The sequence below is a fragment of the Salvelinus alpinus genome, chromosome 19, assembly GCF_045679555.1.
Source record: "Salvelinus alpinus chromosome 19, SLU_Salpinus.1, whole genome shotgun sequence".
Taxonomy (NCBI): Eukaryota; Metazoa; Chordata; class Actinopteri; order Salmoniformes; family Salmonidae; genus Salvelinus; species Salvelinus alpinus.
In genome coordinates this window covers 236,755-250,860 of record NC_092104.1, presented here as the reverse complement: position 1 = coordinate 250,860, position 14,106 = coordinate 236,755, and the positions used below count along the sequence as shown (strand labels likewise).

Sequence of the window (14,106 nt, the reverse complement as noted above, 5' to 3'; positions counted from 1 at the left end):
CCCTGTCCCTTTCCTAACCCCTGTTCCCTTCCTAACCCCTGTTCCCTTCCTAACCCCTGTTCCTTTCCTAACCCCTGTTCCTTTCCTAACCCCTGTTCCCTTCCTAACCCCTGTTCCTTTCCTAACCCCTGTTCCTTTCCTAACCCCTGTTCCCTTCCTAACCCCTGTTCCCTTCCTAACCCCTGTTCCTTTCCTAACCCCTGTTCCCTTCCTAACCCCTGTTCCCTTCCTAACCCCTGTTCCTTTCCTAACCCCTGTTCCTTTCCTAACCCCTGTTCCCTTCCTAACCCCTGTTCCCTTCCTAACCCCCTGTTCCCTTCCTAACCCCTGTTCCCTTTCCTAACCCCTGTTCCTTTCCTAACCCCTGTTCCCTTCCTAACCCCTGTTCCCTTCCTAACCCCTGTTCCCTTCCTAACCCCTGTTCCCTTCCTAACCCCTGTTCCCTTTCCTAACCCCTGTTCCCTTCCTAACTCCTGTTCCCTTCCTAACCCCTGTTCCTTTCCTAACCCCTGTTCCCTTCCTAACCCCTGTTCCCTTCCTAACCCCTGTTCCTTTCCTAACCCCTGTTCCTTTCCTAACCCCTGTTCCTTTCCTAACCCCTGTTCCCTTCCTAACCCCTGTTCCCTTCCTAACCCCTGTTCCCTTCCTAACCCCTGTTCCCTTCCTAACCCCTGTTCCCTTCCTAACCCCTGTTCCTTTCCTAACCCCTGTTCCCTTCCTAACTCCTGTTCCCTTCCTAACCCCTGTTCCCTTCCTAACCCCTGTTCCTTTCCTTACCCCTGTTCCCTTCCTAACCCCTGTTCCCTTCCTAACCCCTGTTCCCTTCCTAACCCCTGTTCCTTTCCTTACCCCTGTTCCCTTCCTAACCCCTGTTCCCTTCCTAACCCCTGTTCCTTTCCTTACCCCTGTTCCCTTCCTAACCCCTGTTCCTTTCCTAACCCCTGTTCCCTTCCTAACTCCTGTTCCCTTCCTAACCCCTGTTCCCTTCCTAACCCCTGTTCCTTTCCTTACCCCTGTTCCCTTCCTAACCCCTGTTCCTTTCCTAACCCCTGTTCCCTTCCTAACCCCTGTTCCCTTCCTAACCCCTGTTCCTTTCCTAACCCCTGTTCCTTTCCTAACCCCTGTTCCCTTCCTAACCCCTGTCCCTTTCCTAACCCCTGTTCCCTTCCTAACCCCTGTTCCCTTCCTAACCCCTGTTCCCTTCCTAACCCCTGTTCCCTTCCTAACCCCTGTTCCCTTCCTAACCCCTGTCCCTTTCCTAACCCTAACTGTCTTGTCTTTTTTAGAAAGAGAATGACCATCCAGGACAGTCTGCTTCATCCCTGGATCAAGGTCTGTCTAACACACACACACACACACACACACACACACACACACACACACACACACACACACACACACACACACACACACACACACACACACACACACACACACACACACACACACACACAGGATAAGTTATTTCTTTATTCACTTTATACAGGGAATGAGTGTTCATTCACTTCATAAAATCCTACTTGAAAACAAAGGGTAGCAGAATGATACACAATATGATCAATATAAAAAGTATTGATAAGTGGATGTAATCTATTGATCTGATTAGTCATATATGTTCCTGTTTGTCCAATCAGCCAAAGGACTCCCAGCAGGCTCTCAGCAGGAAGGAGTCTGCTGTCAACATGGAGAAGTTTAAGAAGTTTGCTGCTCGGAGGAAATGGAAGGTACATTTATCTCTCTCTCTCCCTCTGTCTGTCTTTTTATCACTCTCCCTTCTATCTCTTCTATCTCTGGGGGTGTGGCGTAGTGAGCTCTGGGGGTGTGGCGTAGTGAGCTCTGAGGGTGTGGCATAATGAGCTCTGAGGGTGTGGCGTAGTGAGCTCTGGGGGTGTGGCATAGTGAGCTCTGGGGGTGTGGCGTAGTGAGCTCTGAGGGTGTGGCGTAGTGAGCTCTGGGGGTGTGGCGTAGTGAGCTCTGGGGGTGTGGCGTAGTGAGCTCTGGGGGTGTGGCGTAGTGAGCTCTGAGGGTGTGGCGTAGTGAGCTCTGAGGGTGTGGCATAGTGAGCTCTGAGGGTATGGCGTAGTGAGCTCTGGGGGTGTGGCGTAGTGAGCTCTGGGGGTGTGGCGTAGTGAGGGTGTGGCGTAGTGAGCTCTGGGGGTGTGGCGTAGTGAGCTCTGGGGGTGTGGCGTAGTGAGCTCTGGGGGTGTGGCGTAGTGAGCTCTGAGGGTGTGGCGTAGTGAGCTCTGAGGGTGTGGCGTAGTGAGCTCTGAGGGTGTGGCGTAGTGAGCTCTGGGGGTGTGGCGTAGTGAGCTCTGGGGGTGTGGCGTAGTGAGCTCTGGGGGTGTGGCGTAGTGAGCTCTGAGGGTGTGGCGTAGTGAGCTCTGGGGTGTGGCGTAGTGAGCTCTGGGGGTGTGGCGTAGTGAGCTCTGGGGGTGTGGCGTAGTGAGCTCTGAGGGTGTGGCGTAGTGAGCTCTGAGGGTGTGGTGTAGTGAGCTCTGGGGGTGTGGCGTAGTGAGCTCTGAGGGTGTGGCGTAGTGAGCTCTGGGGTGTGGCGTAGTGAGCTCTGGGGGTGTGGCGTAGTGAGCTCTGGGGGTGTGGCGTAGTGAGCTCTGAGGGTGTGGCGTAGTGAGCTCTGAGGGTGTGGTGTAGTGAGCTCTGGGGGTGTGGCGTAGTGAGCTCTGAGGGTGTGGCGTAGTGAGCTCTGGGGGTGTGGCGTAGTGAGCTCTGGGGGTGTGGCGTAGTGAGCTCTGGGGGTGTGGCGTAGTGAGCTCTGGGGGTGTGGCGTAGTGAGCTCTGGGGGTGTGGCGTAGTCAGCTCTGAGCGTGTTATGATGAGCTCACTGCACTGCACTACATCAAATCAAATGTATTTATATAGCCCTTCTTACATCAGCTGATATCTCAAAGTGCTGTACAGAAACCCAGCCTAAAACCCCAAACAGCAAGCAATGCAGGTGTAGAAGCACGGTGGCTCGGAAAAACTCCCTAGAAAGGCCAAAACCTAGGAAGAAACCTAGAGAGGAACCAGGCTATGAGGGGTGGCCAGTCCTCTTCTGTATATACAGTGGGGCAAAAAAGTATTTAGTCAGCCACCAATTGTGCAAGTTCTCCCACTTAAAAAGATGAGAGAGGACTGTAATTTTCATCATAGGTACACTTCAACTATGACAGACAAAATGAGAAAAAAAAATCCAGAAAATCACATTGTAGGATTTTTAATGAATTTATTTGCAAATTATGGTGGAAAATAAGTATTTGGTCAATAACAAAAGTTTATCTCAATACTTTGTTATATACCCTTTGTTGGCAATGACAGAGGTCAAACGTTTTCTGTAAGTCTTCACAAGGTTTTCACACACTGTTGCTGGTATTTTGGCCCATTCCTCCATGCAGATCTCCTCTAGAGCAGTGATGTTTTGGGGCTGTTGCTGGGCAACACAGACTTTCAACTCCCTCCAAAGATTTTCTATGGGGTTGAGATCTGGAGCCTGGCTAGGCCACTCCAGGACCTTGAAATGCTTCTTACAAAGCCACTCCGTTGCCCGGGCGGTGTGTTTGGGATCATTGTCATGCTGAAAGACCCAGCCACGTTTCATCTTCAATGCCCTTGCTGATGGAAGGAGGTTTTCACTCAAAATCTCACGATACATGGCCCCATTCATTCTGTCCTTTACACGGATCAGTCGTCCTGGTCCCTTTGCAGAAAAACAGCCCCAAAGCATGATGTTTCCACCCCCATGCTTCACAGTAGGTATGGTGTTCTTTGGATGCAACTCAGCATTCTTTGTCCTCCAAACACGACAAGTTGAGTTTTTACCAAAAAGTTATATTTTGGTTTCATCTGACCATATGACATTCTCCCAATCTTCTTCTGGATCATCCAAATGCTCTCTAGCAAACTTCAGACGGGCCTGGACATGTACTGGCTTAAGCAGGGGGACACGTCTGGCACTGCAGGATTTGAGTCCCTGGCGGCGTAGTGTGTTACTGATGGTAGGCTTTGTTACTTTGGTCCCAGCTCTCTGCAGGTCATTCACTAGGTCCCCCTGTGTGGTTCTGGGATTTTTGCTCACCGTTCTTGTGATCATTTTGACCCCACGGGGTGAGATCTTGCGTGGAGCCCCAGATCGAGGGAGATTATCAGTGGTCTTGTATGTCTTCCATTTCCTAATAATTTCTCCCACAGTTGATTTCTTCAAACCAAGCTGCTTACCTATTGCAGATTCAGTCTTCCCAGCCTGGTGCAGGTCTACAATTTTGTTTCTGGTGTCCTTTGACAGCTCTTTGGTCTTGGCTATAGTGGAGTTTGGAGTGTGACTGTTTGAGGTTGTGGACAGGTGTCTTTTATACTGATAACAAGTTCAAACAGGTGCCATTAATACAGGTAACGAGTGGAGGACAGAGGAGCCTCTTAAAGAAGAAGTTACAGGTCTGTGAGAGCCAGAAATCTTGCTTGTTTGTAGGTGACCAAATACTTATTTTCCACCATAATTTGCAAATAAATTCATTAAAAATCCTACAATGTGATTTTCTGGATTTTTTTTTCTCATTTTGTCTGTCATAGTTGAAGTGTACCTATGATGAAAGTTACAGGCCTCTCTCATCTTTTTAAGTGGGAGAACTTGCACAATTGGTGGCTGACTAAATACTTTTTTGCCCCACTGTAGGTGGCTAGGAGAAACTCCCTAGCATTCTCTTCTCTCCTCCATCCTAACATTCTGTTTCTCTCTTCTCTCCTCCATCATAACATTCTGTTTCTCTCTTCTCTCCTCCATCCTAACATTGTGTTTCTCTCTTCTCTCCTCCATCCTAACATTCTGTTTCTCTCTTCTCTCCTCCATCCTAACATTGTGTTTCTCTCTTCTCTCCTCTCTTCCAGCAATCGGTGCGCCTCATCTCGTTGTGTAACCGGCTCTCTCGCTCCTTCCTGTCTAGAAGCAACATGAGTGTGGCTCGCAGTGATGACACGCTGGTAAGAACAACCCCTGTCCTAGACACACACACACACACACATTCATATACATACACAAAATCACACCCACCGGTGACAACTCTATTCCACCCTGTTCCCTATGTGGTGGTGCCCTACGTTTAGTCAGATCCTTATGAAGTACCATGTAAAAGCATAGAGAACCCCCCCTCCCCACCCACATACTGGTTGAAGGTTAGTGATTTGCCTTATCAGCGTTATCAATTTACCCATCTAAACTTTACACAGTTGATTACTTCCTCAACTGCTGTTGGTTACTTCCTCAATTGCTGTTGGTTACTTCCTGAACTGCTGTTGGTTACTTCCTCAACTGCTGTTGGTTACTTCCTGAAACTGCTGTATGTTACTTCCTGAAACTGCTGTTGGTTACTTCCTCAACTGCTGTTGATTACTTCCTCAACTGCTGTTGATTACTTCCTCAACTGATGTTGGTTACTTCCTCAACTGCTGTTGGTTACTTCCTCAACTGCTGTTGATTACTTCCTCAACTGCTGTTGGTTACTTCCTGAAACTGCTGTATGTTACTTCCTGAAACTGCTGTTGGTTACTTCCTAAAACTGCTGTTGGTTACTTCAACTGCTGTTGGTTACTTCCTGAAACTGCTGTTGGTTACTTCCTGAAACTGCTGTTGGTTACTTCCTGAAACTGCTGTTGGTTACTTCAACTGCTGTTGGTTACTTCCTGAAACTGCTGTTGGTTACTTCCTAAACTGCTGTTGGTTACTTCCTGAAACTGCTGTTGGTTACTTCCTCAACTGCTGTTGGTTACTTCCTCAAATGCTGTTGGTTACTTCCTGAAACCGCTGGGTAGAATAATAGTTAGTGTCTGAGTAGAATGGTGGAGAATGGAGGATATTGTCTGGGTAGGCTGGAGGGTAGTGTCTGGGTAGGATGGAGGGTAGTGTCTGGGTAGGATGGAGGGTAGTGCCTGGGTAGGATGGAGGGTAGTGTCTGGGTAGGATGGAGGGTAGTGTCTGGTAGGATGGAGGGTAGTGTCTGGGTAGGATGGAGGGTAGTGTCTGGTAGGATGGAGGGTAGTGTCTGGGTAGGATGGAGGGTAGTGTCTGGTAGGATGGAGGGTAGTGTCTGGTAGGATGGAGGGTAGTGTCTGGTAGGATGGAGGGTAGTGTCTGGGTAGGATGGAGGGTAGTGCCTGGGTAGGATGGAGGGTAGTGTCTGGGTAGGATGGAGGGTAGTGTCTGGTAGGATGGAGGGTAGTGTCTGGGTAGGATGGAGGGTAGTGTCTGGTAGGATGGAGGGTAGTGTCTGGTAGGATGGAGGGTAGTGTCTGGGTAGGATGGAGGGTAGTGTCTGGTAGGATGGAGGGTAGTGTCTGGGTAGGATGGAGGGTAGTGTCTGGGTAGGATGGAGGGTAGTGTCTGGTAGGATGGAGGGTAGTGTCTGGTAGGATGGAGGGTAGTGTCTGGGAGGATGGAGGGTAGTGTCTGGTAGGATGGAGGGTAGTGTCTGGGTAGGATGGAGGGTAGTGTCTGGGTAGGATGGAGGGTAGTGTCTGGGTAGGATGGAGGGTAGTGTCTGGTAGGATGGAGGGTAGTGTCTGGGAGGATGGAGGGTAGTGTCTGGTAGGATGGAGGGTAGTGTCTGGTAGGATGGAGGGTAGTGTCTGGGTAGGATGGAGGGTAGTGTCTGGTAGGATGGAGGGTAGTGTCTGGTAGGATGGAGGGTAGTGTCTGGTAGGATGGAGGGTGGTGTCTGGTAGGATGGAGGGTAGTGTCTGGGTAGGATGGAGGGTAGTGTCTGGTAGGATGGAGGGTAGTGTCTGGGTAGGATGGAGGGTAGTGTCTGGTAGGATGGAGGGTAGTGTCTGGGTAGGATGGAGGGTAGTGTCTGGGAGGATGGAGGGTAGTGTCTGGTAGGATGGAGGGTAGTGTCTGGGTAGGATGGAGGGTAGTGTCTGGGTAGGATGGAGGGTAGTGTCTGGTAGGATGGAGGGTAGTGTCTGGGAGGATGGAGGGTAGTGTCTGGTAGGATGGAGGGTAGTGTCTGGTAGGATGGAGGGTAGTGTCTGGGTAGGATGGAGGGTAGTGTCTGGGTAGGATGGAGGGTAGTGTCTGGTAGGATGGAGGGTAGTGTCTTGGTAGGATGGAGGGTAGTGTCTGGTAGGATGGAGGGTAGTGTCTGGGTAGGATGGAGGGTAGTGTCTTGGTAGGATGGAGGGTGGTGTCTGGGTAGGATGGAGGGTAGTGTCTGGGAGGATGGAGGGTGGTGTCTGGTAGGATGGAGGGTAGTGTCTTGTAGGATGGAGGGTAGTGTCTGGTAGGATGGAGGGTAGTGTCTGGTAGGATGGAGGGTAGTGTCTGGGAGGATGGAGGGTAGTGTCTGGTAGGATGGAGGGTAGTGTCTGGTAGGATGGAGGGTAGTGTCTGGTAGGATGGAGGGTGGTGTCTGGTAGGATGGAGGGTAGTGTCTGGTAGGATGGAGGGTAGTGTCTGGTAGGATGGAGGGTAGTGTCTGGTAGGATGGAGGGTAGTGTCTGGGTAGGATGGAGGGTAGTGTAAGCCCCTCCCCACCCCCCTCTCTGTATGCCTCTCCTCAATCAATCAAATCTAATGTATTTATATAGCCCTTCTTACATCAGCCGATGTCACAAAGTGCTGTACAGAAACTCAGCCTAAAACCCCAAACAGCAAGCAATGCAGGTGAAGAAGCACGGTGGCTATGAAAAACTCCCTAGAAAGGCCAAAACCTAGGAAGAAACCTAGAGAGGAACCAGGCTATGAGGGGTGGCCAGTCCTCTTCTGGCTGTGCCGGGTGGAGATCATAGCAGAACATGGCCAAGATGTTCAAATGTTCATAAATGACCAGCATGGTCAAATAATAATAATCACAGTAGTTGTCGAGGGTGCAGCAAGTCAGAACCTCAGGAGTAAATGTCAGTTGGCTTTTCATAGCCGATCATTCAGAGTTAGAGACAGCAGGTGCAGTATGGAGAGAGAGTCGAAAACAGCAGGTCTGGTACAAGGTAGCACGTCTGGTGAACAGGTCAAGGTTCCATAGCCGCAGGCAGAACAGTTGAAACTGGAGCAGCAGCAGGTGGACCTGGGTGGACTGGGGACGCAGGTGGACTGGGGACAGCAAGGAGTCATCCGGCCAGGTAGTCCTGAGGCATGGTCCTAGGGCTCAGGTCCTCTGAGAGAAGAGAGGGAGAGAGAGAGTTAGAGGGAGCATACTTAAATTCACACAGGACACCGGATAAGACAGGAGAAATACTCCAGATATAACTGACTGACCCTAGCCCCCCGACACATAAACTATTGCAGCATAAATACTGGAGGCTGAGACAGGAGGTGTCAGGAGACACTGTGGCCCCGTCCGACGATACCCACGGACAGGGCCAAACAGACAGGATATAACCCCACCCACTGCTAGCACAGCCCCCACACCACTAGAGGGATATCTTCAAGCCACCAACTTACCACCCTGAGACAAGGCCGAGTATAGCCCACAAAGATCTCCCCCACAGCACAAACCCGAGGGGGGCGACAACCCGGACAGGAAGATCACGTCAGTGACTCAACCCACTCAAGTGACGCACCCCTCCTAGGGACGGCATGGAAGAGCATCAGTAAGCCAGTGACTCAGCCCCTGTAATAGGGTTAGGGGCAGAGAATCCCAGTGGAGAGAGGGGAACCGGCCAGGCAGAGACAACAAGGGTGGTGTGTCGCTCCAGTGCCTTTCCGTTCACCTTCACACCCCTGGGCCAGACGACACTCAATCATAGAACCTACTGAAGAGATGAGTCTTCAATAAAGACTTAAAGGTCGAGACCAAGTCTGCGTCTCTCACATGTGTAGGCAGACCATTCCATAAAAATGGAGCTCTATAGGAGAAAGCCCTGCCTCCAGCTGTTTGCTTAGAAATTCTAGGGACAATAAGGAGGCCTGCGTCTTGTGATCGTAGCGTACGTTTAGGTATGTACGGCAGGACCAAATCGGAAAAATAGGTAGGAGCAAGCCCATGTAATGCTTTGTTGTAAAACCTTGAAATCAGCCCTAGCCTTAACAGGAAGCCAGTGTAGAGAGGCTAGCACTGGAGTAATATGATCAAATTTTTGGGTTCTAGTCAAGATTCTGACAGCTGTGTTTAGCACTAACTGAAGTTTATTTAGTGCTTTATCCGGGTAGCAGGAAAGTAGAGCATTGCAGTAGTCCAACCTAGAAGTGACAAAAGCATGGATACATTTTTCAGCATCATTTTTGGACAGAAAGTTTCTGATTTTTGCAATGTTATGCAGATGGGGAAAAAGTTGTCCTTGAAACAGTCTTGATATATTCGTTAAAAGAGAAATCAGGGTCCAGAGTAACGCCGAGGTCCTTCACAGTTTTATTTGAGACGACTGTACAACCATCAAGATGAATTGTCAGATCCAACAGAAGATCTCTTTGTTTCTTGGGACCTAGAACTAGCATCTGTTTTGTCCGAATTTAAAAGTAGAACATTTACCGCCATCCGCTTCCTTATGTCTGAAACACAGGCTTCTAGCGAGGGCAATTTTGGGGCTTCACCATGTTTCATCGAAATGTACAGCTGTGTGTCGTCCGAATAGCAGTGAAAGTTAACATTATGTTTCCGAATGACATCACCAAGAGGTAAAATATATAGTATTTGGTTTTTTGTATTTATTATGATCCCCATTAGCTGATGCCAAAGTGAAAACAATAGTGGTCCTAAAACGGAACCTTGAGGAACACCGAAATTTACAGTTAATTTGTCAGAGGACAAACCATTCACAGAGACAAACTGATATCTTTCGACAGATAAGATCTAAACCAGGCCAGAACTTGTCCGTGTAGACCCATTTGGGTTTCCAATCTCTCCAAAAGAATGTGGCGATCAATGGTGTCAAAAGTAGCGCTAAGGTCTAGGAGCACGAGGACAGATGCAGAGCCTCGGTCTGACGCCTTCACAAGTGCAGTCTCAGTGCTATGATGGGGTCTAAAACCAGCCCCCTCTCTATCTGTCCCAGACTGAAGTGTTTCGTATACATTGTTTGTCTTCAGGAAGGCAGTGAGTTGCTGCGCAACAGCTTTTTCTAAAAAAAATTGAGAGGAATGGGAGATTCGATATAGGCCAATAGGTTTTTATATTTTCTGGGTCAAGGTTTAGCTTTTTCAAGAGAGGCTTTATTACTGCCACTTTTAGTGAGTTTGGTACACATCCGGTGGATAGAGAGACGTTTATTATGTTCAATATAGGAGGGCCAAGCACAGGAATCAGCTCTTTTAATAGTTTAGTTGGAATAGGGTCCAGTATGCAGCTTGAAGGTTTAGAGGCCATGATTATTTTCATCAATGTGTCAAGAGAAATCACATTTAAAAACTTGAGTGTCTCCCTTGATCCTATATCCTGGCAGTGTTGTGCAGACTCAGGACAACTGAACTTTGGAGGAATACGCAGATTTAATGAGGAGTCTGTAATTTGCTTTCTAATGATCATGATCTTTTCCTCAAAGAAGTTCATGAATTTATCACTGCTGAAGTGAAAGCCATCCTCTCTTGGGGAATGCTGCTTTTTAGCTGGCTTTGCGACAGTATCAAAAATACATTTAGGGTTGTTCTTATTCTCCTCAATTAAGTTGGAAAAGTAGGATGATCGAGCAGCAGTGAGGGCTCTTCGATACTGCACGGTACTGTCTTTCCAAGCTAGTCGGAAGACTTCCAGTTTGGTGTGACGCCATTTCCGTTTCAATTTTCTGGAAGCTTGCTTCAGAGCTCGGTTATTTTCTGTATACCAGGGAGCTAGTTTCTTATGACAAATGTTTTTAGTTTTTAGGGGTGCAACTGCATCTAGGGTATTGCGCAAGGTTAAATTGAGTTCCTCAGTCAAGTGGTTAACCGATTTTTGTACTCTGACGTCCTTGGGTAGGTGGAGGGAGTCTGGAAGGGCATCTAGGAATCTTTTCAAGTCTAATACTGCGGGTAATGGAGTTGCCAATGACTAGGGTTTTCAATTTGTCAGAGCTAATGGTGGGAGGGTTTGGCGTCTCAGACCCTGTAACACCCCCTCTCTGTCTGTCCCTCCCCACCCCCCTCTCTATCTGTCCCTCCCCACCCCCCACTCTGTCTGTCCCTCCCCACCCCCCTCTCTGTCTGTCCCTCCCCACCCCCTCTCTATCTGTCCCTCCCCACCCCCCACTCTGTCTGTCCCTCCCCACCCCCCTCTCTCTGTCCCTCCCCACCCCCCTCTCTGTCTGTCCCTCCCCACCCCCCTCTCTGTCTGTCCCTCCCCACCCCCCTCTCTATCTGTCCCTCCCCACCCCCCACTCTGTCTGTCCCTCCCCACCCCCCTCTCTGTCTGTCCCTCCCCACCCCCCTCTCTGTCTGTCCCTCCCCACCCCCCTCTCTATCTGTCCCTCTCCACCCCCCTCTCTGTCTGTCCCTCCCCACCCCCCACTCTGTCTGTCCCTCCCCACCCCCCTCTCTGTCTGTCCCTCCCCACCCCCCTCTCTGTCTGTCCCTCCCCACCCCCCTCTCTGTCTGTCCCTCCCCACCCCCCTCTCTGTCTGTCCCTCCCCAGTACAGAACATGTTTTTCTGAGAGGGACTTGGTCACATCCAGATGTTACTAGAACACTAGAGCATATTATCCTGTTACCCGAGCCTGTGAGATGATACCATACACCTGATGGAAACCAAATAACCCCTGTGGTGTGTCAATAGGATGAGGAAGACTCCTTTGTGATGAAGGCTATAATCCATGCAATAAACGACAACAACGTACCTGGCCTGCAGCACCTTCTGACTTCACTGACCAGCTATGACCTGAACCAGCCCAACAAGGTGAGAACACAGCTCTGTCTCTCCCTCTCTCTGTGTGTGTGTGTGTGTGTGTGTGTGTGTGTGTGTGTGTGTGTGTGTGTGTGTGTGTGTGTGTGTGTGTGTGTGTGTGTGTGTGTGTGTGTGTGTGTGTGTGTGTGTGTGTGTGTGTGTGTGTGTGTGTACATTCACTGATCCCATGTTAACATGTGTGTGTGTAGAACGGGACTCCCCCCCTCCTGATTGCAGCAGGCTGTGGGAACATTCAGATCATCGATGTGCTGATGGGGAAAGGAGCTGAGATACAGGTCCACGACAAGGTACACACACATTACAACGACAAGGTACACACACATTACAACGATAAGGTACACACCCTACCACGACAAGGTACACACACATTACAACGACAAGGTACACACACATTACAACGACAAGGTACACACACATTACAACGACAAGGTACACACACTACCATGACAAGGTACACACACTACCATGACAAGGTACACACACATTACAACGACAAGGTACACACACATTACAACGACAAGGTACACACACTACCATGACATGGTACACACACTACCACGACAAGGTACACACACATTACAACGACAAGGTACACACACATTACAACGACAAGGTACACACACTACCATGACAAGGTACACACACACTACCACGACAAGGTACACACACTACCACGACAAGGTACACACACATTACAACGACAAGGTACACACACTACCATGACAAGGTACACACACACTACCACGACAAGGTACACACACATTACAACGACAAAGTACACACACTACCATGACAAGGTACACACACACTACCACGACAAGGTACACACACATTACAACGACAAGGTACACACACATTACAACGACAAGGTACACACACATTACAACTACAAGGTACACACACATTACAACGACAAGGTACACACACATTACAACGACAAGGTACACACACATTACAACGACAAGGTACACACACTACCACGACAAGGTACACACACACTACCATGACAAGGTACACACACACTACCACGACAAGGTACACACACACTACCATGACAAGGTACACACACACTACCACGACAAGGTACACACACACTACCACGACAAGGTACACACACACTACCACGACAAGGTACACACACACTACCACGACAAGGTACACACACACTACCACGACAAGGTACACACACACTACCACGACAAGGTACACACACACTACCACGACAAGGTACACACACAGTACCACGACAAGGTACACACACTCTACCACGACAAGGTACACACACACTACCACGACAAGGTACACACACACTACCACGATAAGGTACACACATACTACCACGACAAGGTACACACACACTACCACGACAAGGTACACACACTACCACGACAAGGTACACACACTACCACGACAAGGTACACACACACTACCACGACAAGGTACACACACACTACCACGACAAGGTACACACACACTACCACGACAAGGTATACACACACTACCACGACAAGTTACACACACTACCACGACAAGGTACACACACTACCACGACAAGGTACACACACACTACCACGACAAGGTACACACACACTACCACGACAAGGTACACACACACTACCACGACAAGGTACACACAGACAGGACTCACACACAGAAAAAACACACAGTCAACTTCTTGATTAGGGTTTCATTTTAATGACACTCAAGAATACAAAAATATCTACACTGCTGTTCAATAGCTTGGGGTCACTTAGAAATGCCCACATTTTTTGTCCATTAAAATAACATCAACTTGATCAGAAATACAGTGTAGACATTGTTAATGTTGTAAATGACTATTGTAGCAGGAAATGTCTGATTTTTAATGGAATATCTACAGAGGCCCATTATCAGCACCCATCACTCCTGTGTTCCAATGGCACGTTGTGTTAGCTAATCCAAGTTTATCATTTTAAAAGGCTAATTGATCATTACAAAACACTTTTGCAATTATGTTAGTGCAGCTGAAAACTGTTGTTCTGATTTAAAGAAGCAATAAAACTGGCCTTCTTTAGACTAGTTGAGGATCTGGAGCATCAGCATTTGTGGGTTCAATTTGTGGAAACAAAAATGTTTCTTTAAAAAACAAGGATATTTCTAAGTGACCCCAAACTTTTGAACGGTAGTGTAGATATTATCAAATGTCCATAGAAGTTCAAAATGTTTTTCATTTTTGGCTTCCTTTGATTAAATGTGAGGGAGTGTTTTGAGAGGTGGAGAATATTTGAAGGCTAGCTGTTAAACCAGCCGTCTAGTTGGATGGGATAAGGT

General features: G+C 48.7%; 1 protein-coding gene across 2 annotated transcripts in view; it reads left to right on the top strand.

The window, feature by feature from the left end:
* dapk1 (death-associated protein kinase 1) overlaps positions 1–14,106 on the top strand; it is a 200,279-nt gene that overhangs the window by 119,947 nt on the left and 66,226 nt on the right. For both annotated transcript variants that reach the window (XM_071351997.1, XM_071351996.1), the window contains exons 9-13: positions 1,287–1,332; positions 1,635–1,724; positions 4,879–4,971; positions 11,668–11,787; positions 11,985–12,083. In XM_071351997.1, the coding sequence (XP_071208098.1) occupies positions 1,287–1,332; positions 1,635–1,724; positions 4,879–4,971; positions 11,668–11,787; positions 11,985–12,083 (448 nt within the window). The remainder of the gene's footprint in view (positions 1–1,286; positions 1,333–1,634; positions 1,725–4,878; positions 4,972–11,667; positions 11,788–11,984; positions 12,084–14,106) is intronic.